Genomic DNA, 26898 nt, shown 5'->3' on the forward strand with positions numbered 1-26898 from the left:
TGCTTAGCCTTTTTGCATTGAATGGGCCAGCTTGCATTCATCACTCTGGATCTGACCCACTGCTCACCACCCATGGTGCAGGCTGCCATGCTAACCTGTTAGGGATATAAACAACTCATTGAACTGAGCCTCCACACCCAAGAGTTAACACTCAAAGCCAAACATGACACGGTCTTCAGATCCTGAAATCCATTATCCCAAACCTTGGTACATCCTCACAACTCATTGTTGTCACCACCCTTAGTTGTTACTTATATCTGATAGCTGAGTCCAGCAGCAGAGAAAGGTATCAGTTCTGCTGGCACCTTTTTGCTATGATATGGGAATAGAAGACCAAAGGCTGGTTCTAAGATGTTCAGATAGTCAAGACGGTCATGGGGAGGAAAGGAGGAAGTCAGAAAAGTCTAAAGGACCAATTTTCATAATAGTTCTGTTGCATTGTGATTACTATTCCTGATACATTTTTAAAATCAATATCAATTGATTAATTGAATTTAAATTTCAGTTACCATAGTGAGTTTTGAGCATGCCTCCACATCCTTGATGATAGAAACACAGCTACAATTCCTTGAAATGTTCTCACCATATTGCAGCATTACAACTGAAAGGTTAATAACCTACATGCTCGTCAGTTCAACCATGAATCTATTAATTCTAAATATTTCTTCTGAAAGGCCATCGCTTCCTGAATGTCATTTTAAAATGGTGTAACTTTGTACCATGGAACATTCATAGACTTGCTTTGACTCATGTTGTAAATTTCTGTAGAATACAATCAAATCAGAATGCTGGAGCTGAAAATAGCATGGCATTTAATAGAGAATATATATTCACAAACCTTATAATCTCCCCAGTGACCTAAAGCTGATCAGAAGATTTTTGTAATATTTTCTATGGAAGCCATCAAGCTGTGGGATCTTTGCATGTGATTTCTTGATGCCAGGAGAGTTGTGTTGCTGGTACATTGAAGTACTGTTCATATTATTAGGTTTTAATTAGCATTGAAATCCAGCACACACTTGGGTTCATTGCAAATTTTTGTGGAGGTTATGAACATATTTTAATGTAAAGCTCATTAGGGCAGAACAATAACATTGATTACCTAATTTTTGGGTTGTAATCAAAGTCCAGTCCAATTTTTTAGTCGTCAGTGTGTGCACAAATCTTAGTTGTGCATTTTTTTTTTCCTGCGACAAAAGGATGTGTGCACTGAATGTTTGTGCAAATATAAACTTGAAATTGTTTCAAGGTCATTTTGGCCCAGCCGATCTCTCATAGCTAATAAATCAGTACTGACATGTTTTAATATAATTCATGTATGAATGAATTCCACGAAGTAACATATTATTGTCAATAAGTATAATTATACACTACTACATTATTTTGGGTAACTGACCTTTTGTGCACACATTTAATTTCATTGTGAGCTGGTTGCAAAACGTGTGTGCATGTCTATGTGCCCAGCATAGAGGGAACAGTGGTCTAATGTTCCACTAGCTGTTTGTGGAGGAGCATATAGGAATGGAGTGCATGAATGACAGGAGAGAATTAGGACCTTCCAGTGAGTATGAAAATATACCAATGTGTCTATTTAAACTGCTGCTTTAAAAATGATCAACTTTACTTTCTAAAGTTCAAGGCTCAAAAAGGATCTATTTTCATTTGAAATTTGCAGAGAAACTTGTTGGAAATTTGACAGATTCCATTCATAACCATTAAGTAAGAAATGCATATTTGTATATTCACTTAATGATCCTAAAATATTTAGATAGGAATTTGTCAAAAAGATAATATACATTAAGGAAAATAAATGAATTTTGATGATAGCAAACAAAGTCTGGAAGAGAAAACCAGAGTACTTCCTTTCTCAAATATATTTTACAGGGACGATCAAGATAGGTTAAAAATAAAATTCTGTGTGAAAAATGAAAAACTTCATTTAGGAACATGTTGAGTAGAAGCTTTTGGAATGGCTAATTTTAATCTAACCTGATGGATGGCTTTGGTACCCTTTCTTTACATCTCTTTGAGGCAAATAGGTATGGGTTAATGTGAAATGGTGGTGGATTAGTTATGTGTGCCTCGCTTTTTAAAAGTTTGTGCTATATGCACTACACAAGCTGGCATACAGCTGAAGGTTCAGGTGTATCTCCTCAGCTCAGTCTATCAGCACTGTGACACAGGACTCTGCAGCTGAATGAGGGAGTTAGCTGGAATAACATTTGACCTCCAAACTTGCCTCTTAAATGTCACTGTGTGGGGTACATCTGCAGAGATCAGAAATGATCTGACTTGTAAGGCGAATGCTCCCAATAGCTCTTTATTGGTGTTTTCTTTGTGGAACATTCTATTTCTGCTGTGGTGATTTTGAAATGAATTCAATTTAATCATGAATAAGTGAATGGACACAATGAAAGAATATTTTATACATTGCAATAGCTTGTTCAGTTTATTTTTTTGCAACAAAAGTGAAAACCCTTGGCTGACCCTGCCTAGAATTTTCCACTTGATGTAACTTCTCCAGCAATGACCAGAGTCAGTCATTGCAGGTGCAATAGTTATCAGCTGGCATTATTTCACTGTATAATGTGCTCTCTCTCTCTCTCTCTCTCTCTCTCTCTCTCTCTCTCTCTCTCCCTCTCTCTCTCTCTATCTCTTTCTCTCTCTCTCTCTCTCTCTCTCTCTCTCTCTCTCTCTCTCTCTCTCTCTCTCTTTCTCTCTCTCTCTCTCTATAATATATATATATCTTCTTTTTCTTTGGCTTGGCTTCGTGGACGAAGATTTATGGAGGGGGTAAAAGTCCACGTCAGCTGCAGGCTCGTTTGTGGCTGACCAGTCCGATGCGGGACAGGCAGACACGGTTGCAGCGGTTGGAAGGGAAAATTGGTTGGTTGGGGTTGGGTGTTGGGTTTTTCCTCCTTTGCCTTTTGTCAGTGAGGTGCATATTTGAAACTGTTTCCAGATGAATCACAGGCAAAACGCTCCCCATCATTGAGAAAATCTGCATAGAACATTGCTGTCAGAGAGCAGCAACAATCATATCAAGGATTCACACCACTGAAGACATGCTCTGTCCTCACGACTGCCATCAGGAAAGAGGTAAAGGTGGCATAAGACTGACCACCAGGTTCAGTTGCTGCTCCTCCACCATCAGACTCCTAAACAACAAACTCAATCAGAGACTAATTTGAGGACTCTTAACCTTGCACATTAATTATTTTCAATTTTTTTCCATATTACATGGTCAGTTTGTTTATATTTTATTTTTGTTTACATTTCTCTCTTTCGTAAACATCAGTAAATATACATGTACTCAAAAAAGATGAGTAGAAATTCTGCTTGGCCCACTAGAAAAAAAATATCTCAGTTGTAAGTGATGTCATGAATGTTTCTTCTCTTTGGCTTGGCTTCGCGGACGAAGATTTATGGAGGGGGTAAAAGGTCCACGTCAGCTGCAGGCTCGTTTGTGGCTGACCAGTCCGATGCGGGACAGGCAGACACGATTGCAGCGGTTGCAAGGGAAAATTGGTTGGTTGGGGTTGGGTGTTGGGTTTTTCCTCCTTTGCCTTTTGTCAGTGAGGTGGGCTCTGCGGTCTTCTTCAAAGGAGGCTGCTGCCCGCCAAACTGTGAGGCGCCAAGATGCACGGTTTGAGGCGTTATCAGCCCACTGGCGGTGGTCAATGTGGCAGGCACCAAGAGATTTCTTTAGGCAGTCCTTGTACCTTTTCTTTGGTGCACCTCTGTCACGGTGGCCAGTGGAGAGCTCGCCATATAATACGATCTTGGGAAGGCGATGGTCCTCCATTCTGGAGACGTGACCCATCCAGCGCAGCTGGATCTTCAGCAGCGTGGACTCGATGCTGTCGACCTCTGCCATCTCGAGTACCTCGACGTTAGGGGTGTGAGCGCTCCAATGGATGTTGAGGATGGAGCGGAGACAACGCTGGTGGAAGCGTTCTAGGAGCCGTAGGTGGTGCCGGTAGAGGACCCATGATTCGGAGCCGAACAGGAGTGTGGGTATGACAACGGCTCTGTATACGCTTATCTTTGTGAGGTTTTTCAGTTGGTTGTTTTTCCAGACTCTTTTGTGTAGTCTTCCAAAGGCGCTATTTGCCTTGGCGAGTCTGTTGTCTATCTCATTGTCATGAATGTACTCTGACAATAAATCACCCTTTAACTTCAGAGTGAATCATATCTTAAATCATAGGGTGAAAAAGTCAAACTGATCTGTTTACATTATAGAGAATATATTGCACATGCAATATTCCTCGTTATGCATTCTTATTGACTCTTTACAAAAAATAGAATAGAGCGTCATCAGTTATATTGGTAGCTGTAAATCGATCCCAGTTTTGACCACTCTTACACATGTAACAACTTCCAACCAAATTTACTTTAACATCGATTGTTTTTCCATTTTTATTCTGGCAAAGATTCTCCTTAATGTATCCCATTTCTAGCTTTCAGACACCTTCTAACCAACATCACCTCTCTACTTTTTTCAACCAAACATTTGCACATCTCTAACAGAAGGAAGGAAATGGCAATGTACCTAAACAACAACAGCTAACATTTTTCCCATTTCGGAACACTTTTTAAATCATTTATGAATCATTTAACATTTTTGACATTAACATCTGCAAATTACAAGCAGCTGTTAGCAGAAATTTGAAAAGAAGTATAGCTAGGTTAGATCCCTGACTCATCACTTGCATGGACTAACTTGAACTTGAATTCCTGTGTGGAGGGACAAATAATTAGGCAATAAATATAATGAGCTTTAACTATGATTTTTAGTTGCAATTTACCATACATTGGGATCACTGTTACACCTAAGAATCACAATTGACAATGAACATCAATAGGGTAATTGATTTATCCTGCATCTAACTGCAGCAGTGACCAAGATTATATATTACAAACAGAAATTACAGGCTTAGAATTGGCTCTTGCCAAGTAAAGTTTATATTGTTAATGGAAAAGTATAAGATATTTTCCAAGGATTTTTTTTTTCAAGCAATCCTTTAAATTGTCTGCAGCAAGACAAAACAGGCTTTGGCAATATTTCATTAATTTATTTTCCTTACAGCAAATTATCACAGGAAATTGCCTGAATAATTCATTTGTTCAACATCAAATAATTTTTTTCCCACAATATCAATTTTATTATCTTAACCTTGATGGTCCAAGCAGTGCAATAATGAACTGTGACTTGACTTGGTTGATTTGTTGCATGTGTATGCAAAAGCTCATCTTTGTTTTTTACAAACTAGTGGCTAAACAGCCCCCAGTACTACATAGTTTAGATTTTGGCATTTATCATTGTACACATTTTATGCAGGTACTCCCCGACATGCGTCAGTGTTCTGTTCTGGATAACTGATCATATCTTAGAATGGACCTATGTTGGAATAGCATACTTACCTTGTTAGTCAGCATTCCGGGATCTGTAGGCTGGGCTCTGCCATCTTGATTCCTGTGTGCAAGTTAAGGACGTGAATTCAATGTCATTAGGGTGCTTAACTTTCGCACATGCGTCATCCAAACTCCAATATGCAAACCCACTGTACAGGCACCATCTGCAGACTCACGCTTGCATACAGGAATCAAGATAGCCGCACCCAGCCTATAGACCCCAGGTCACCAACTAACAAGTACACACATTTTGGCTCTTGCAAACCCTGTATCCCTGTTATAGTTTGTAAAATTCAACCTAAACTGCATACCTTTTATTTCTTATATTTTAAAAAAATTGGCCTTATGTGCAAATGGACGCAAGTTACATAGGTCTCAAATCAGGGAGTACCTGTAAATGCTTTGAGTTAAGCTTTCTATCTGACCAATTTGACTTTGGTCCTTTGTACTTCTTCCAAGGAGCAGAGAACGATTATCCTGTGCTTACCTCTGCATAATTCTCATAGATGTATTGCTAAGCTTGTTTTTGCCTTTTGCAAACTGTCCTTGAAGTTTTCCGGACTTTGGAAACATTTCATGAATTAATTTTTCTTGAAGCAAGTTGTCACATAATTAGTATCATATTTATTTTATTAATTGTTCCTCTGCAAATAATTATTTGGTTATAACATTTTTCAGTAATTACCAAGATCTTTAAGTATTCTACTAATGTTTTTTCAGGTTTAAGATCTTAAGTGAAAAATAAATAATTTCAGCTTTATTGATTATTGAAGAAATTCCAAGATATAAAAAAGTTCAATAAATGCTGTACTTAATTTCAGTAGGACAAAAATAAATTAATATTTGGTAAACAATACTTCCACCATTATTATCATTTAATCTTCCACGATAAACATTCAATCTGTTTAATGGAAGATCACCATGGTAGGAAATAAATTGCATCACGAGGCATATTCCAAGTCTGCAAACCCCACCATCTAGATTAGATCAAGCATGGAAGTCAGATGAGATTACTGCTGTCTGCAATTCCTACATCCTGACTTGAAAATATTTAGATGATGTTGGATCTGAATCAATATCAACAACACTTATGGGCAAAAAAAAACAATATGTTGGAATAACTCAGAGGGTAGAGTGCAATCAGTGATGGGGAAAAAAGGAATTATCAATGTTTTGGAATGACTTAAAACATAAGCAATTTGTTTGCTCTCCACTAATACTGTTTGACCCTCTGAGTTCTTCCAACAGAATGGTATTCTTCTTGCTCCACATTCCAGCATCTGCAGTCCCTTGCACCTCACACAATTTTGTGCATATCTTCAAATTGCAGCTTCAACAGTCCAGGTAGTATCTCCTCATTATATTCTCGAGGATCATTGTGGATGAGCAATAAACATTGGTTTTGCGAGTATGTAAGTAAGTGTAAGAAAATTCTAACTATTAGCTCCACTGGCATGGTGAATACTGATAGGAAATAAGAACTCGGCTGACTCACATGAAATGGTTTGCAATTGTCCAGTGAGCATTAAATGTCAAGCAACATTCTACGTACTCCTCCCTTGCATTGTCTTACTTCCCCTATTAGAGAGCCATCTTTCTCAGCTTGCTGACTCCTCATCACCTCTCTACTCCTTTCTCTTTTTCTCCCTCCCACCTGAATCCACCTATCACCTGTTTTCCTGCACTCCACCCCATCCCCCCTCTCACCCCTCCCCCAACCTCCTTCTTCAGGCCTGAATTTGGGCATACCTGAAAAAAAAGGGCTCAGGCCCAAAATGTTGCTTTGCATGGACATTGCATGGCTTGTTGAGTTCCTCAAGACCGATGTGTACTGCATTCTCTTGTTCTCGTCACTTCTTCCTTTCTCTGCAGCTTAACATCTTAACATTTGGGGGGAAAAAAGAATTTTGATGAGAGGTCATTGAGCTGCAATTTTAATTTTATTCATGCATCATATAACTTGTCCAGGATTTACTGTTTATGTTATGTCAGATTTCTAACTTTTTGATTCTTCACACAATGAAAGACAAGGACCTGATTCCAGGTGAGACTGATTATTTAGTTCATTCCCAGTAATTGTTTATTTTTGGAGTGAAGAAAAGAATGAACAATGGAAGAGAATGATTTGTACGTCAATCAAATCATCTGACAGAACAGGTTTGGGAAAACACGCAAGCCAATTAGCAGCTCACATTCTAACTCAAGGCACTCTGTTTTGTTCACTGACATTTTATACTGACTGCAATGATGTCATGTGGCAAATCTTGCAGTTGGATTATGATCTTCATGCTAATTTGGGATGTGAACTGGTAATGGCAGAAAGGTGAGACTGGTGAGGTTTGATTTTTTTTTTACACACACAAGTAGGATCATTTTTTCTGGTGAAAGGGATATCCAGAATTAAATGTGGAAATCTTAGTGTCTGTCAGGGCTGCCCTCCTCCACAACTAACTTTACACAAGTGGGTCTGGTACCATGAAAACCGATGTTATTAATATGAAATCTCATTCCTTAAGTATCATTAGTCAATGAAGATTTTTCTTTCTGAACCCCTTTGGGTATATTTTATGGATTTTGGGCTGCTGATCATGAAAATCTCTAACATTTTCCTATCACATACTCTTTTTAGATAAACATATTTTTGTGATTTCCTGTCATATTTTAAGTTTGCCCAAAAAACAAACTGTTTTGGTCAGTCCAAGCATTCCAGGGCATGCAGGTGCAATGAAAATGATGCCTTAGACCTGGGCAGGCTTGGAAGGCATTTAACGATGCTGTTGAGAATTTCCTTGGCAACTACAGAGCACCAAACTGCATCCAGCTGATTGACAACATGCTTCAAGCAGACAAAACCATGAACTGCAACATATTATTGAAAATTCGCACTTGGATGTCTTCCCTGCTGATCTGGATGCAGTCAGTAATGAACACGGTGAAAGGTTTCACCAGGATATTGCAACCATGGAAAAGGTACCAGGGCAACTGGAATCCATCAATGCTGGCTGACTATTTGTTGGACACTGACACAAGAAGCATCAGATGGTGAATACAAACATATATCAGCGGTAAAACATCTTTAGGTCAGTTGAACTAACTAAACATGGTACATTCAATAAAAGTTAATTTAATGTTTCTCCAACTTCCTACATTATATAGCAAATCTGCAATTATCTTTGTGTTTAGATTGAAGTTGTCTATCATAATGGCCAATATACTTTCAGGAAGCAAACCAAAAATGTTGTCCAGTTTAATTACCTGTCTGTAGAGATTTTTGAAAACATACTGCTTTTCAATTTTTCTTCAGCACTCTATTTTATCTCTTTCTCTCTCTTGATCTATTCTTTCATTCCGGATCCATATCTGTTTTGACATTGCACTCACCAAGTCTGATGTATCATTTTTTCATTGTCCTTGTGCTGTGTTTTCACATGCTTCAAGCTGATTAAGGAAGTGGCCAGTTTCTTATCCTTGGCACCTGGCTGTCAGATGCCCCCTTTCACTTGCTCAATGTCCCACTTGAATTTTCAGCAACTTGTTGCATATATAGATCAGAATAGCCATGTGTAAGGACAAACATACTTTATGGGACATGCCATTAAATGTCCCCTCACAACAAAGCCTGAGTAGATGTCTATTGCCCCCAGATTCATAATTTGCTGCTTGGATTCAAAGGGACTTGCTGGCTTTAACTTCAGATGCCATTATATGAATAACAATATTTTTTGATTAATGGTGCATTCCTTGGTTGTCCACAGAGTCAATTCTATTGATATTGGTGGATTTAATTCTTGTCAAATTTAGTTCGAGCATGTATGTCTGCACTGATTGATCACTTGCTATTTTGTGTTAGATTAGATTCCATTGGTTTGAAAACTGAATAGAGCAATTCATTCTGAACTTCACTATCAAAAAAATCTTTGATCGAGCAGTTTCAGAGAGCTAGAGCTGCAGCTTAACAAGCAAAACGTGAATAATGAGCTGTATTAAAGAAGGGCTCAGGCCCAAAACATCGGTTATAGATCTTCCTATGGATTCAGTTCCTCCAGCATTTCTATGTTTCCACTACAATCACAGCATGTGCAGACTTGCGTGTTTCACTTCATTCAGTTTCTCACTGCAGAATCTTTTCAGGCAATGCCAACCTTGAAGACGTTTTCCGCTGTTCGAATGGATCTTCTCTTACTGTTCCCTATCTACGTTCCCTGCAGCTTTCAAGCTCTATTACTATGTACTCATCCAAACTTGCTGACACATCTGTACTTATTCCCCTGCCCATTGTTCCTTTCTCCTAGCCTTTTAATTCTGCCTGCTTTATCATACCTTGAAGATGGGGTCAGACCAAAAAGTCACTTGTATATCTCTACTTCCTATGGACGCTGCGAGACCTGCTGAGCTCCTCCAGCACTCTGTGTTTTTACTATAATCACAGCAGGTGCAGACTTTCATGTTTCACTGCATTACTGCACTATCCAGATTGATTTTTTGCAAAGTAGGGCATCTGACTCTTTTCCTTCATGTAATTTAACAAAAGTAAGTAGATTCCTTCATTGCTTTTCAGCAATGTATAATTGCAAAGAAGGGATCCTTCGACCCTTGGTGATCATAGTAAAATCATAAGACCAGAAGATGTATGAGCAGATATACGGTATTCATCCCACTGAGATACTTGCAATCAATTTGGTGCCCTGCACACATTCTTCATTTTAAATTTATAAATTTAGACATACAGCATTGTAACAGGCCTTTTTGGACTATGAGCTTGTGCTGCTCAATTACACCCAATGGACCTACACCTCCAGTACGTTTTGAAGGGTGGAAGGAAACCAGAACCCCCCCCAGGAAAAGCCTATGCAGATATGGGGAGAACGTACAAACTCTTCACAGTGCGGGGTTTGAACCCCGCACAGCATATGATTATTGCAGAATTTTAAAATTAGCAAAACAAAATTAAGGCATTAAGAAAACGGCAACCACCATTGGAAATATGGATATTAAATGCAATGCAGTACAGATATGCTGCAATTAAAGAAATAAGCATTGAGATACATCTTAATTATCCAATCAATTCTAAAGTAATATTTGACTAAATTGTATTAATATCCTCACAATTTATCCCATAATTCATGTGTTTATGAATGTCATATATAAATCTTGAATATGAAACATGGTTTCATCTGATAATTCTCAGCACTTAAAAAGCATATTGCTTTAATTTTTTTAAATAACAATTCATTAATGTGTCAGTACCAATGAAGACTGGGTTTGCATTTGTGAATTTTAATAAGGACATTAGTGGTGTTTTTATTTTCTACTAACATTTTAACCCTAATTTTGGCATTTTGAATATAGCTTACTCTTCTACAAAATGCTTAATTCAACCAATTTATATATTTCACTTTCATTCATATTTTTCACTCTTCATTATACTATGCAATAAACATTAAACAATTTATATTGGGGACTGTAATGGCAGAGCCACTTGTGTAGACCCAGGAGGAGCTGTGAGCTGAGACACATCTTCCAGTGCTCCTCCACAAGTTCCTATTGCCCATTTGTTACATCAATGGGCCTGTACAAATTTAAACCACCTGTAGATCAGGACAGGTGGTGTATTTTTAACATTAGAGAACCCATGGAATTTCATGCCCAAGATGGCGGTGCCAGTGCTCGGCAGCCCATTTCATATGGGTTGCGCACTCCATGGGAGCTATGGACCAAATGCAGGGCACCAGAGAACAACACCACCCACCAAGAAGGAAAAGTATGGGAGAAGATCCTGCCAGGTTAGACAGCAGCAGACCAGTAAAGTGCTTACCAAGCAAAGCACTCACACCAGGTTGTAGGCTGCCTGCGGAGATTGGCTCGTGGGAACCAGGTATTAGGACCATGATACTGATGGTGAGCAAGGCTCCCAAGGGCCTCTGGTATTAATAGCCTGGCAATGCACCTATCATGCTCTGTATAAAAAGATATTTCTGACATCTCCCCAAATCTTTCCTCCACTCACCTTAAATCAGTGATTCTCAACCTTTCTGTCCACTCACTTACCACTTTAAGTAATCACTATGCCGTAAGTCCTTTGTGATTATTAAGGGATTGCTTAAGGTGGTATGTGAGTGGGAAGGGAAGGTGAGAATCACTGCTCTAGACCCAATTGTTTCTGAAATATTTTGCTTGAGAAAAATTGTCATCGGCCCATTTGGAGTTATGAAATCCAGCACATAGTGAGTCCATTAGGTATGATTAAAACAATGGTTTTCAAACTTTTTATTTCCACCCACATACCACCTTAAGCAATCCCTTAATAATCACAAAGGACTTATGGCATAGAGAATACTTAACGTGGTATATGAGTGGAAAGAAAAAGATTGAGAAATAAATGTTGTCTGGTACTTGCTGCTGGTCTACCTCTTCCTTACTTTTAAATTTTCTGTATTTTAATTTTTTTTATCCTTTATTATATATTGTATATGAATAAAGTTCTATGATCATTTTGTTCAGCCAAAATTAGTGAAGGGAATCAACCAAAATCTGATGCATAGCTTCTTTGGTTAGGCCTTTTAACATTTCTTATCATCAGTGGAGACTTCAATATACATCATGAAAAGGTCACTGTGACAATTTCAAACATCATTAATTAACTAGTTGACAACTACAATTTAATTGCGAGGCAGAATATCCATCTTAAAGATTTACAGTCAAATACAATCACAATAATTCAAATTTACTGATCAGTTGGAACCAGAATACTACTCCGATGTGAGAAAGTGAGGCCATTTCCAATAAACCTGCTCTTTTCTATTGGGCTTGAATCGTGATCAGCAATTTAAGTAAACAATTTCCACACAAATTCTCAATATCAAAAGTACTACTACTAATGACCCTCATACAAACTTATAAAAGAAAAATAGTGGAAATTTGTAGATGGGTTGTGACCAGATAATTTATAAATTTGATATGGTTTGTTTCCTGAGTATCTGATCATTCCCAACATTGTTTTATTTCAGATTTCTAACATCTGCAGTATTTGTCTTTGTACTACACATTACTGTATTCAAGCACTTTGGAAACTACAGCACGAAGGTTCATAGGAAACAGAACTTCAGATTGCAGTAAAACAGTGTTACTTGAACAGAAATCTCAATGGTTTGCATTGAGTTTACCTGGAGATGTTTGCCATATTCAGCCATGCTCACTTACTCCCTTCAACTCATTCGGGCTCTAGATCCTGTCCTCCCTTCTGACTCACCAGACCTCATTACTCACAGTAGCTTTAAACCTATCAGTGTCTCATTTCACATGTTTCCTTTAAGTTTGCTGGTCTACTGGGAAATGTATTATAATGCTGTCCAAATGAAAAATGTGATTTCAAAACATGTTAATAGAAATAATTGAGATTGTCACTGAGTTGTGCAGTACAGAAGTGGGTCTGTGCTGACCTTTCCTTTTGAAATGGTAGGATGTCCAAGATCATCATCTGCTAGACGGCAGCACTTTACACCTGAGTGAGAGAATTAATGAATAAAGTTTGCATTGTCATGCAGATTAAATTAATGTGATTGTTTGTTTAATGCTAGTTGTTCTTAGCTCTTTACTGCAACAAATGAAGGAATGCTGCATTTTCAAAGGCTTGTTTTATTAGATAAACACAGAAACTGATGCATCACCTGGGAAGATTCTAAGATGCTTTTCCAAAAAGTGAAGGTCTTCAAATATTCTGCGTAACTTCCTCCCTCAATGCAGAATTAAAATTAATGGATTCAATGTTTTCTTTTCTAATTAATTGTTTATGGGTTTTTGATTCAAACAGCAATGACTTTACTTCAAATAAAATATAAAGCCACTTTGAAGAATAATAAGAATGAGATAAAATAGTATGCAGTACAAATTATTTATTTTCATCTCACAGAATATATGAAGCAATAAAATCTTGATAATAATTTGTTTTGATATCAGTAATAAAGTAAAGCATCCAAAATTTCATATCTGTGCATATCAGTGCCTCGACTTCCACAGGAGATTGCAAAGGTTTTGTATGACATCGGTAAATTTCTACAGATGTGTGGTGTAAAGTGTGCTGACCGGATACCCCTGAGCATAAAGCCCTGCAAAAGGTAGTGGACACAGCCCAGGACATCCCAGACAAAAATTTCCCACTCTTGAGAAAATCTCCAGGGAACGCTGTTGGAGAGTCATAGTGAACTTCAAGGATCCACACCACCCAGGATGTGCTCTCTTTTCACTACTGCCAACAGAAAAGAGGTTTAGGTGCCACAAGACTCACATGACCAGGTTCAGGAACAGCTGCTACCCCTCCTCGACAAGAATTTCAATATGGGACTCATTTAAGAATTCTTATTTTTGCACTTTTTTTCCCTTCTCTCCATACTGTATTTCACAGTCAGTTTGTTTACATACAGGTATCTTTATTTTTTTATATGTGCACATTGTGCAGTTTTTTTTGCCTACGAATAAGTGGTAATTCTATCTTGCCCGCAGGATAAAGAACCTCAGGGTTGTATGTGCTGTCATGTATGTACTTGGACAATAAATCTTAAATGTGTTGTTTCGTCTTTGCTTGACAATTGGAACAAAATAAGTAAGGCTAGATTTACGTGATTTATTTTGTATTCATTGTCCTTCTAGGACAGTTCCTCAAGATTGAGGAATGATTTGTTTCTACTTTGGTTTGAAGTGACTGATGATACCAAAATGGAAGCTGCATTTCTTTTTGCAAAGGGGTGGCTTACAGTGTAGGTTGCTTCTGAGGTAGTGCATTCCTTCACAATTCTTGCATGTCTTCTGCATTATCATCATGCAATGCTCCAGAGGCTCCCACGCCATCTTGAATTGCTCTCCACCAAACAATGAGCTGCTGGAGGATTTCAGTGGGTCAGACAGTGTCGTAACAACGGTGTCACTGTGCAAAATGATCAGACATAAAGTCAAAGTTCAGTAAAAGTAATTTTTCAAAGTCACCTACAGCTCTTTAAAGCCCTGTGTGTTCCAAATGATGTCATCGCACTGGGATGTCATGACATCACCTGAAAGATCGAGGGACCATTTATTAGCACTGCTGTCTCACATCCATGCGGTCCTGTCTGGTTCTGACCTTGACTGCTATCTTGTGGAGTTTATATATTCTCCCTGTAACTGCCAAGAAATATTTTGCATAAAATGTTCAGGTTTCTTTCCACACCCCAGTACATGCTGGTGGTTCTTTTGGTGACTGAATTATTCCATAATGTAGTTAAGAGGTAAAAGAATCAAGGGGTGTCAATGGGCATGTGAGAAAGAAAATGTTGAATGAATTGACTCAATGAGCTAAATAGCCTGTTTCTATGTTCTAATATGCAATAATGCTTCTCCAATTTGGGCATAGAGGAGCCATATCACCCAAGTCCCAGGGACATTGTTCATTTTTCCCCAAACACATCCATGAAACTGTTCTTCTATTTGCCTAGCTATGACAGAGGTCAGGACTGTATCAATTTCAGTGGTCTGGTGTCAGGTGTGTGAGTGCTGTGACCATTCAATGGAACTGAATAAATATAATTCAGGCCTCAATTTTGACCTGGAAGGCCATGATTGGTTTACGTAATCTTCCAGTAAATTTGGAAGATTGGAGTTTTCATGCTTGCTGCAGGTCTTTTCATATTGATTTCTATTTACAGCTGTATATCATGTATCACCAATAATAAAAATGATAAAAAGTTATCCTCATTATCATATTTCACCATCAAAGTAATTACAACACATGCATGTTAGAATGATTAAATGCTCTTCATTTTATATTCATTTGATCCATTCTAAACATCAGTGAGAGGATATTGGAGACTTAAATGGCATTGATATTGTGAGATTAAAGATTACCTGTGAGCTCAAGTATTTTTTCATAAAACAGTTACATGAACAGACAATACATTATCTCTACATGTTTATCAACCCAATATTGCTCATCGGTAAGACAGTTAGGAGCAGGGGAATTATATCATACCCCTGTACAACTGACACTAATTATGAAATGCTGAAAGCTATAATCATTGCAAGATTATTCAATAATTTTTCTGATGAGGTTTTCATTTGTGTACAGACAGGGGAAAAAACTGCAAAGTCTTTCTTATAGGCTTGAATTTTATTTAAAAAAAAATGTAGATATACAGCATGGTAATGGGGCACTTCAGCCCACAAGTACCCCTGGTACGTTTCGAATAGTGGGAGGAAACCAGAGCTCCTGAGGCAAACCCATGCAGGCTTGGGGAGCATGTACAACTTCTTACAGACAGCATGGGATTCAAGCCCCAGTCCCGATCACTGGCACTGTAAAGGCAGTGGGCTAACCACTACACCAACCTTGCTGCCCCATATCGAAATTTAGTAGTCATACAAATTGAACAATATTCAATTGCATTGTTTTATTACTGTTAGTCATCTTCCAAAGGGCACTCATAAATGACTATAATTATGAGTGACTCAGCCCTATAACACCTCATGGCTGGACAGATTTAGTATGACAGATTTCTCTGTTTTTGAGCAAATCTTTGAGCTCCAAGAGTGAACCATTGAGACACTTGACAGAATCGACTTAACCAGCAGAGGGATGTAATCATGGTGATCTCTTCTTGAATAGTGTTACTAATGGAAATGCCCTCGGGCAAATAATATTTGCCCAGATTGCTCATGACATGATTGAACTCTCTATTAGAAATTATAACGTTCAGACTAGCACTGGTCACATTTCGCATTTCCAGTGCTTCATTGGGTCATGAGCACATGAGACCATTCTTGGATTCAGAGTCTTCCCATCCATCCTAAGCTTCCTTAATCAATTCTCTCTCAGATGCTCACTAATTCACCCCTGACTCTTCTACCACCCCACCTACACGGAGTAATTTACCATAGCCAATTAACGTATGAAACCCAATAATTATTGCCAATAATGTGTCCTTCTGGCCCATTCCACACTTTAAAGCAGAGTTTTCTGTAAATTCACTTTGTGCTATTACAGTGGTTTATTATGATCAAGACCCCAACAACTTACTTTAACCTCCTCTCACCTCCAATCCTCAACTAACTATACAGACTATTCTGCAGCCCATACAAAGGTAGGTATACAATATATAATAATATAAAAGTAGTGCCTGAGGTCTTTGTTTCCATTTTAAGGAAACATTACACTTGAACATTTAACACACCATTCACCATCTTCTCACTTTACAGTAACACCTTCACTTGGACCACTTTGCAAATCCTCTTTGTCCCTATCAGTCCATGTCAGAAGCCTAGCTGTCCTACTTGCTGGTGAAACACTGTGCTGGAAGTTATGAGACCATTCTCCCAATCATTGGTGAATTCAACCTTAATGAAAACTTACCTGACCACTAGAAGTTTGACTCCTGCATCATCATATGTTTCTTTCTTTGCAAACATATTGAAAGAGTATAACATTCTTTTGAAAGAAGATTAGGCAAAGCATATGTCCAAATACTGGAATTGTCAGACCCAAAGTTGGTCACATTGTGCAATCTTCACTGAATGAGTCCTTTCCCTTCATAAAGGCAGAGATAAAAGTCTTTCTCTTCCTATACAATTAAACCCATAGAGCCGAACAGCATGGAAACAGGGTCTGGTTTATGCTGACTGAGATGCTTACCTACACTATTCCCAGTATCTTGCACTTGACCATGGTGATGGTGATTCTCTCCTGCATGTACCTCTTCAAACACCTTTTAAATGCTGTTATTATATATGCCCCTGCCACCTCATCTGCTTTTTCCATATACCTACCATCCATCCTTTTGTGTGGAAATCTTGTCCCTGAGATCTTCTTTGAATAATTCTTTAATCTTCTCTGGCTGCATCAGATTCCCCTACCCTTAGAAAAAAAAATGACTGTCATGATTAACACTATTGATCCCATCATAATTGTCAGGTCATCAGTCATCTCTCAGCCTCATCCACTGAGAACAATCCAATCTCTTCATTTAATGAACACCCTCCATTTCAGACAACCTCTTGCTGAATCTCTTCTGCACTTTTTTTATCCCCACCACGTCTTTTCTATAGTGAGGTGACAGAACTGCATCCGATATTCCAAATGTGGCTCAACCAGGGTCATGTAGAGCTGTAACATGATGTCCCAACTCTTTTACTCAGTATCCCAGCCTGTGAAGGCAAGCAAGCAAGCTAAACACTTTCTTCTCTACCTAATGTACTTGTATTGCCATTTTCAGGAACAATGAACTTCTACTCAAATGTTCCTCTGGGCATTAATGCTTCCAAGCTCCCTGCCATTTACTCTATATGAACTTGGCATTTTTTTTTACTTTTTGCTCACTCCTTTACAATATTTTCCCTCTCAATTAAATATCCTTGCACTCCTCTGGAAGAATATCATCTGCCACATTTGTGCGGGTGCAACCAGCCCATTGATATCTCTGAAACTTAGAACTTTCTCATTATCAGCCACACCATGAGCATTGGTGTCACTGGCAAATTCTTAAATGTGGCCCAAACAAAAAGCCCAGACCTAATATTGAATCTTGTAGTGCTCCATCACCACTGTTTTATAAAACAACTTGCCAGTTTTCTTTGGATCTTATGTACAGTAATTTTCTTGATCTGTCACACAGGAATTCTGACAAATGTCTTGTCAAAACCTACATAGACTGCTCCAATTATTTTTTAACTGCCTCAAAATGCTTAATCAAGTAATTCAAACATGGCCTTTTCTTATCAAACCCTTGCTGAATCTCCTTGATTAACCCTTGCTTCTTTAAATGTTGATTTATGAAATGATTTACAATTCTTTCAAACAATTTTTGCCTGTGTCAGATTGTACTCATTCTAACTCCTCCCTTTTTAAACCAAGATATCACATTAACAACCTTCCAGGTCTCTGGCAAAATGCTGGCAAAGAAAAAAAATTGTACAACTAAGTGTGTTGATACCTCAATGGAGTAAATCAGTCTTCTACTTCTGGAATTTGTTTATACACAATAAAGATTAAAAATCCAAAATTTGCTGTCTAATTTAATCCAAATAACCCCAAGATGCATGATAACATGGGAGATTGTGATAGATACTCACTAAAAAGATAGAAAATGTTTACACTTTTTCCATTTGTCTATGAGCCAATTTTAATTGGTACTCTGTATCACAATTATAAAAAAAACATTTCAGAAGTGTAGAGGCACATTCCTTCACAACTTCAGCTTTGATGACATTTAAAATAAAACAAAATGTTTCTTTTTTTCTTTCAATCACTTTTGTCTCACTTCCATCCATATTTTGCATTTTGTACACTATTTCAATGTAGTTTATTCTTTCTAGTTTAAAGTTCAGAACTATTATCAGAGCACATACATGATGTCACATGCAACCCTTAAAATTCTTTTTTCCTGTTGGCCAGACTACCTTCAGTAGTGGAAAAAACTGTACTCAAGAAAAGACACATATGCAAAACAGAAAACTGCAATATAGAAAGAAAATAAATATTCAGTAAAAATGTCCTTAAATGAGACTTGATTGAGTTTGTTTAGGAGTTTGATGGTGGAGGGGTAGCAATGATTCCTGAACCTAGTGGTAAGAATCTTGTGGCATCTACACCCCTTTCCTGATGGCAGTAGTGAGAGAAGAGCATGTCCTGGTGGAGTGGATCCTTGATGATAGCTGCTACTCTCCAGTGATCCATGTACATTTTCTTAATACAGGTACACGATCCTTTATTCAGACTTCTAAAATCCAGAAAGCTCCAAAATCCGGTAAGTGGGGAGAGAGGCACTTGGGGGAGGCGGCCGGCACTGGGGGAGGCGGCCGAGGGACCGGTGCTTAGGGGAGGCGGTTGAGGGGCTGGGACATGGGGGAAGCAGCTGGGTGGCCGGTGCTTGGGGGAGGCAGATGAGGGACCGGTGGTTGGGGGAGATGGCCGGGCGACTGGAAGGTGGTGGAGGTATATATGGCAGCACAATTCGGGTGGGCTTTCCGAAATCCAAAAAAATCCAAAATTCGGAACACACTTTCCCCCAAGGGTTCCGGATAAAGGATCATGTACCTATAGTAGAGAGAGTTTTGCCTGTGATGTTCTGGGCTGTGACTGCTACCTTTTGCAGAGCTTTTAGCCCCATTCCAGGCCATGACGCAACCAGTCAGCACATTTTGCACCAAACATCTGTAAAAGTTGCCAAGGTTTTCAATGTCATACTAAACCTATCCAAACTGACATGGTTTCTTCACAATGACATTAGTGTGTTTGGTCAAGGATAGGTTCTCTGTGATAGTGACTACAGGAATTTAAATTTACTCACCCTCTCCACTTGTGATCACCCAGTGATCACTGGGTCATATACCTCTGGCTTTCCCTTCATAAAGTCCACAATCAACTCTGATTTTGGTAACATTGAGTGGAAGGTATTACACCATTCAGCCATGTTTCCAGTCTCCTTCCTGTATATTGTCTCATTACACCTTTTTACACTACCCTCTACAGTGGTATTGTTAACAAATTTGTAGATGATGTTGTTGTCATACCTAGCCACACTGTCATAGGTGTAAAGCAAGTAGAGTAGGAGGCTAAGTACTGATGGAGATAGTGTTCTTGCCAATCCATACTGATTGTGGTCTGAACGTGAAGAAATCACAAGATCACAAGATGAAGTAGGTCATTCGGCCCATTGACTCTTCTCCATAAATTCATCCTGAGCTAAATTGTTCTCACTTATAGTTCCAATTTCCAGCCTTTTCCTCATATCCCTTGATACTTTGACTAATCTCCTTAAACTCCCCCAATGTTTGGGCCTCCACAGCTGTATGTGGCAACTAATTCCACAATCCACGATCCTCTAGCTAAAAAAAAATTCTACTCATCTCTGTTTTAAATGGATACCTTCTAATTCTAAGACTGTGCCCTCTTGTCCTGGATTCACCCACCAAGGGAAACAACTATTCACATCTACTCAATCTAATCCTTTCAGCATTCAAAATGTTTCTATGAGATCCCCTCTCATTCTTCTATTCTCCAATGAATACATCCAAGAGCCAAGAAACATTCCTCATATGTTAGCCCATCCATTCCAGGAATCATCCTGGTAAATCTTCTCTGTACTCTCTCCAACATCATTACATCCCTTCTAAGATAACTGGCCCAAATCTGCACCCAGTATTCCAAATGAGGTCTCACCAGTGCCCCATGGAGCCTTATCAACACCACTTTTATCCACTATTCTTCTTGAAATGAATGGCAACATTGCATTCACTTTTTATTATTACCAACCCAACCTGGTGGTTAATCTTAAGGTTATCCTGCATGACGATGTCTAAGTCCCTTTGCACTTCTCCCCATCCAAATAATAATCTGCCTTTTTATTTCCTCTTCCAAAGTGTACAACCATACATTTCTCAACATTGTATCTCATCTACCATTTCTTTGGCTACTCTCCTAAGCTGTCCAAGTCTTTCTGCCAGCTTTCAGTTTCTTCTACTCTTCCTACTCCACTACCTATCTTGGTGACATCAACAAACTTCACCACAAACCATTCAATCCATAATCTAAGTCATCAATGTATATTGTTAAAAGAAATGGCCCTGACACCAACCCCTGAAGAACACCACTAGTAACTAGCAACCAACTTGAACAGGATCCCTTTATTCCCACCCTTTGCTTTCTTGCCTATCAGCCAATGCTCCACCCAATCTAATATATTTGTTGTAATTCCATGTTATTAAGCAGCCTCTTGTGCAGCACCACTTTATCAAAGGCCTTTTAGAAATCCAAATACACAATATCCACAGTCTCTCCCTTGGTCAAGCAAGATCTACCCTTCATGAAACCATACTGGTTTGGACCTATCATGTCATGCACTTCAAGATATTTCATAACCTCGTCCTTGAGGGTCGACTCCAATAACTTTCCAACTACTGATGTCAGAGTAATAAGCCTCCATTTCCTTTATTCTGCCTCCCTCCTTTCTTAAACAGCAGAACTACATTTGCAACCTTACAATCCTCCAGAACCATGCCAGAATCTATTGAGTTCTGGAAAATCAATTCGAATGCCTCCACAATCTCCAAAGCCACCTCCTTCAGAATCTGTGGGTGCTTCTCATCTTGTCCAGGAGACTTATCTATCTTTAGCCATCTATCTTTAGCCATCTCTCTAGTAATCCTTATTATTCTGACACCTCTGACTATCAGGTATTTTGCTATGGTCTTCCTCAGTGAAGACTGACGCAAAATACTCATGTAATTCCTCTGCCATCTCTTTATTACCCATTATAATTTCCCCAACATCATTCTATAACTACCAGTTTCTCTCTTTTATTCTTTATATATTAAAAATAACCTCTTAGTATCCTTTTATATGTTATTTGCCAACTTCCTTTAATAATTCATCTTTTCTTTCTGGAACTTTGAAAGTAAATGGAGCACCCTTGAGTAACCATGGAAAGAATACCAAACTGCACATGGACAACATTCAATGTCAGGATTGAACCCATGTTCTGAAGCCTTAAGGCAAGCATAATAATTAATGCACCACCAACCACCCTTTAAAGTGAGTTGGTTCATTACCAAAGTTTCTCTTTCCCCTATTCTACTGAAGGTGTAGTTTTATTTTTGAACCAATTGTTCACAACTGCCTTTTGATAGTCCCTTCCTAAAGAGTCTATCATGCTGGGAATTACCAGATTTTATCTTCACGTTCTTTACCTGAGATGTGCACATGGGCATTTTGAGCAAAAACCCATGGAGTACAAATGGGCATATGCCATTGGCCACTCCACCTCCATGGCTCCAACTACAGGGTACTATGACTTCTTGAAGATGGAGCCCTCCCTCATCTGTACTCCACTTACTCTCATCTGTACTCCACTTACTCAGGAGTGACTAGGATCTAAATGGGCCTTTCTAGTTAGCAAACCTCAGTAACTCACTGGATAAACTTCCCATTTAAAGAATTTATTTGTTTCTGACTCATTATTTTAATTTGTTAAGACAATTAATATATATTATGTGTAATTTTTTTTCAAATTTTACTCTCATAATCTTTGCTTTAGAAATTTCATTATTTTGTATTGCTTAAAGTCATAGAATCGTACATTTGTACAGCAAAGAACTGGACCCTTCAGCCCATTACATCCATGCCAAACTTTTAGCCATCTAGATTAATCCCAGTTGCCTTATATACTCAATTAGGTCACGCTCAATCTCCTCTGGGACAAGCCTATCCTATCCATTCTCTTCCCATATCCAATCTCTTTTGTACTTGCCAGCACAACAACATCATTCTAATCATGTGGTCCCCAGAACTGCACAAAGAACTCCAAGTGCAGCCTAAACATTGCTTTAAATAATTTCACCAGAATGTCCCAACTTTTATATTCCATGCCCCATCCTCTGAAAACAAGCATAGCACATGCCTTCTTCACTACCGTTTTGACCTGCATTGTCACTTTTAAGTGATAGGGTTTCACTTTCAAAGTCTTGGATTCACCCTTCATCATGCACTGTTCATCTCTGTTAACCTTTTGTGGTGAATTTGACATTTTAATGATTGATTTAAAAACCAAAATTTTTAACATTTAAAAATTAACCAACCATCAAACCATTTTGAATAGATGTTTACAATTCTATTTTTAGCTAATTCTCTGTTTCATATTTTATATCATGTTTGATCTCATACAATGAGAAAATTATAGATCTGTTCTTTTATCCAAATTAATATTTATGGGAAGGATGGAAGATGAGAGTGGCATTCATTTTGACATAAAGAAAATTTATTGCCTTACTTCTCATCTAACCATGAATCAATGAAATTTCTTTTTTTTATTTTTGTTCTGAAGTTTGATTCATTTTCGCTTTTTACCTGTAATGATTTATTGATGAAAGATTCTGGTTCCTTTCCTTGCAATGTAATTTTCTGCAATCTCTTCTGTGAGGCCTTCCTCGTGCTACACCAATCACCGTAGCTCTCAATAACCAAAAACAAAATTGGGAACATCAATATACAACTCTTTATGGGAATATAAGGTTATTATTATAAACTCCTGGACTATTCCTCTAATACTGTGAGAAATGGAAGAAGTGAAAAGAGTAGAAATCCAGGGAAACAAACAATTCAAAAATAGGAGGAATAAGCATTACTTTTACTTCAAGAAAAATAAGCCTCTGTTACAATCTCCTGTTGGTGTCAATAGATAAAATTATATTTCTGCATCTTATTGTCAGCACACAATTTAATTGTGGAACAGTAGGTCTGGATAATTCTTTAATCTCTGCAATCTTCCTTCTGGGCTGTGACATTAAACAGATGCAACTATACAAATGCTGCATCCTTAACATTTCCTGAATAATAAATGAATACTTTGTGATGCATCATAGTTGCTCAAATTTCTGCGCCAAATTATTCAAAATTAGACACCTTCAGATTTCCCAAGAATATGGCTGACCAAAGCCGCATTGCTATTCATAATTTGACACTTGGCTTCCAACTCTGAAGTTTACAGGCTCAAGCTCTTCTTCTATGGTTTGATCACATCACCGGCTCATAACCCATGTCTGAGATGTTCATCTGAATCTGTTCCCATTTAGATAGAACGTTTAGATCAATATCTACTATTTTAGAGCATTTATAAAATATTGCAGCACACTATTTGAAGAAGTGAGAAGAAGATCTCTTGGAATCTTGGTCAGTGTTCATCCCTTATTTGTGTTTACCATCCAGATTCTCAGATTATCTTATTATTTATTGCAGAGTTTATTAATAGAACGTGTAGTCTGCTTGTTTCATTTTCTTTTGTTGCAACTAACCCTGTGGCCTGAATTGTTAATGTGGAAAGGTGGTGAGCAGTTAAAATTGTAACTACACTGCTCAGAATCAGAATTTATTCTCATGAACATGTCACAAAATTCATTGTTTTGCTATCAATAATCTCCTTGGGATCAATGAGTTGATAATACTAATCTACCAATATTTCTATTATAATGATATTAACACTACTTTAGTAAAATAATTTATTCTAGCTGATGGAAGCAAGGAAAAAGGTAAACCCAAATGAAAGGTTTCAGACTGGACTAGGAAACATGGTTATATCATCTCAGCTGCTTTCTTGCTCACTTATTCAAAAAGGTTTTATTGAAGATGCACAGAAAGATGTCTTTGACAACAGTGGAGGAGACAACAGCACTTTTGGAAGATTGACTTCTGATCTGCACTTCAGACTTTGTCAGACTTAGAGGGGTCTGTTCACATTGCATTATGGCACTCTGAATTCCAATGAGGGAGAATATGGAGAGTAAATCCAACAGCAGCACGAGCACCCTATCCAGCAAAGATACCATCGCAGGCACTCCTCAAGGCTGCTGCTCTGGATAGTAAAAGTCTAATATGTGTAAACCTACAATGCAGAATGTGGTTTGAAACTGTGAGTTTCAGTGCTCTATGTGAAGAAACAGGCACAAAAGAGACACTGGGAGCAGTGCCAAGTGAGAAGACTCCTAACAAAATACTCCCTCTCACTTTCCTAGGACTTCCCAACATCAGCTCGTCCACATACCAAAGATAAATACAAAAGTAGACAGACACCATGGTTGAAGTCAAAACACAATGCTGGAGAAACTCAACAGGCCAAACAGGGTACAGCTACTCCCCGACTTACTACCATAATTCTGACAAAGGATGGGTCATATCTCAGACTAGATGGATGTCAGAATTGCGTACTTACCTTGTTAGTCCATAGGCTGGGCGCAGCCCTCTTGATTCCTGTGCGCATGTGTGAGCCTTCAGTTGGCGTATGCGCAGTGCGTTCGCATATTGGAGCTTAGTTGGTGCATGCGCGCAAGTTAAGTGCCCTAATGATATTGAATTTGCGCATGTGCCAAGATGCCGGATGCTGACTAACAAGGGAAATATGCACATTTTGGCTCCTATATGCCCTGTATCCCTGTTATAGTTTGTCAAATACAACATAAACCACGTAAATTTTACATATTTTCTAAATAATTTTTTGGTCCTATGTATGGATAGATGCAAGTAGAAAAGGGCGCGTTGGTGAGTACCTGTACTTTATCGAGCAAAGATAAAGATCCATAACCAATATTTTGGGCTTGAGCAAATGGTGGGAGGAGGTGCAGGGGGAGGACCACAGTCCTACAGGCAGGAGTTAATTGGTGGATAAAGGAGGGAGGGCACACCAGCAAACAAGGGGAGGGGGAGGGCCATGTGAATGGAGAGGGAAAGGGATAAAGAGCTGAAGGAAAGAAGACAGAGGGATGGAGAAGAAAGAGGAACAGGGAGTAGACTGGCAGAAACCAAAGAAGTTGATATTAATGCCATTCGGCTTGAGAGTGCCAAGACAGAAAATTAGTGTTGCTCCTCCAATTTCCAAGCGGTCTTGGTTTCACAGTACAAATACCAAGCCTGAGTACAAGTTTGTCCTCAAAACTTCATCATGTTAGAAAACCTTCCAGGACATTAACTGATTCAATTAGGTTTGCATCAGAGAAATTTTAAACTAAGAAAAAAATATTTTCTTCTTTCCTCTCCAGCAGTTCTTTTAATGTCCGTTGATGAAGCAGGTAATTGTCTTCTAAATATGGCACATCATTCCGTAAAGATAATTACAATGTCCAAATGGCTTATCACCTATTTTTGAGGCATCACGGGTACCTAGATATTGCCAAATATTAATTTGTTTAGAGTGTTTTAAGTAGAAGTCTCCATACTCAGGACAGGCAGACAAGGGTTGTGGGCAGATTGCCTCCTTCAATAAAAGCTGTTATGGATCTGTGACATTTTTTAAATATCTCCGATATCAAAGATGTTTTAAAACAATTAAAATAATTTTAAGTACAGTTGAGTAATTAATCAAAAATACTACATTTGATCTCTTTTCTGTTCTAAGATTCTCATAAGGGCCTCAAAGTAATGGACAAAAAATCTCTGTTGCTCCCCACTTCCTGACTACAATCTGCAATATCTCTTGGCTGTCTGCATTCATGAATTCTAGGGTCATATCAGACATAATCTACAGTCCTTTGTTGCTCAGCCTTCAATCCAGGACAGAGACGCGAGTGAATATAGCTTGTTGGAAGGATCTATTTTTGTTACTGCAGAATTATATACATGTGACATTGGTAACAACACTGATCTGAGCTTGCTCTTCCTGAACAGAAATACTTCGATTCATTTTCAGAACTGTTACAGAAACCTTTTGGCTAATTAATATATCATTAAATAGTAAATACATGGCAATTGCATTCCACTTCTCTGAGGCTTTCTTAATGTTCAAATAATGTTCAAGCAACGAGTTCTCTTTACAGGTACATCATGTACATTTCCCCTGCAACCGCTGCAACTGTGTCTGCCTGTCCAGCATCGGACTTGTCAGCCACAAACGAGCCTGCAGCTGACGTGGACATTACCCCTCCATAAATCTTCGTCCGCGAAGCCAAGCCAAAGAAATATCTCACAAGCAGTCACATGATTGG

At 38.4% G+C, this 26898-nt stretch overlaps 1 protein-coding gene and 1 long non-coding RNA gene across 14 annotated transcripts in view; both read right to left on the reverse strand.

The window, feature by feature from the left end:
* The window catches only part of LOC138742440 (uncharacterized), a 39825-nt gene extending 32539 nt beyond the window's left edge, over positions 1-7286 (reverse strand). Inside the window, exon 1 of the long non-coding RNA XR_011344166.1 lies at positions 7165-7286. This is a non-coding gene — a long non-coding RNA (uncharacterized lncRNA). The remainder of the gene's footprint in view (positions 1-7164) is intronic.
* Positions 7287-13930: 6644 nt separating this feature from the next.
* LOC138742441 (uncharacterized) overlaps positions 13931-26898 on the reverse strand; it is a 98921-nt gene continuing 85953 nt past the window's right edge. For 6 of the 13 annotated variants that reach the window (XM_069896846.1, XM_069896845.1, XM_069896848.1 and 3 more), the window contains 3 exons: positions 23276-23380; positions 17203-17285; positions 13931-14335 (listed from right to left, as the gene is read on the reverse strand). In XM_069896846.1, the coding sequence (XP_069752947.1) occupies positions 14095-14335; positions 17203-17285; positions 23276-23380 (429 nt within the window). In that variant the 3' untranslated portion in view covers positions 13931-14094. Of the gene's footprint in view, positions 14336-17202; positions 17291-23275; positions 23381-26898 lie in introns of all 13 variants that reach the window. The other 7 variants (XM_069896850.1, XM_069896842.1, XM_069896851.1 and 4 more) reach the window with 7 other exon arrangements.

Source organism: Narcine bancroftii, chromosome 9 (assembly GCF_036971445.1).
Source record: "Narcine bancroftii isolate sNarBan1 chromosome 9, sNarBan1.hap1, whole genome shotgun sequence".
Taxonomy (NCBI): Eukaryota; Metazoa; Chordata; class Chondrichthyes; order Torpediniformes; family Narcinidae; genus Narcine; species Narcine bancroftii.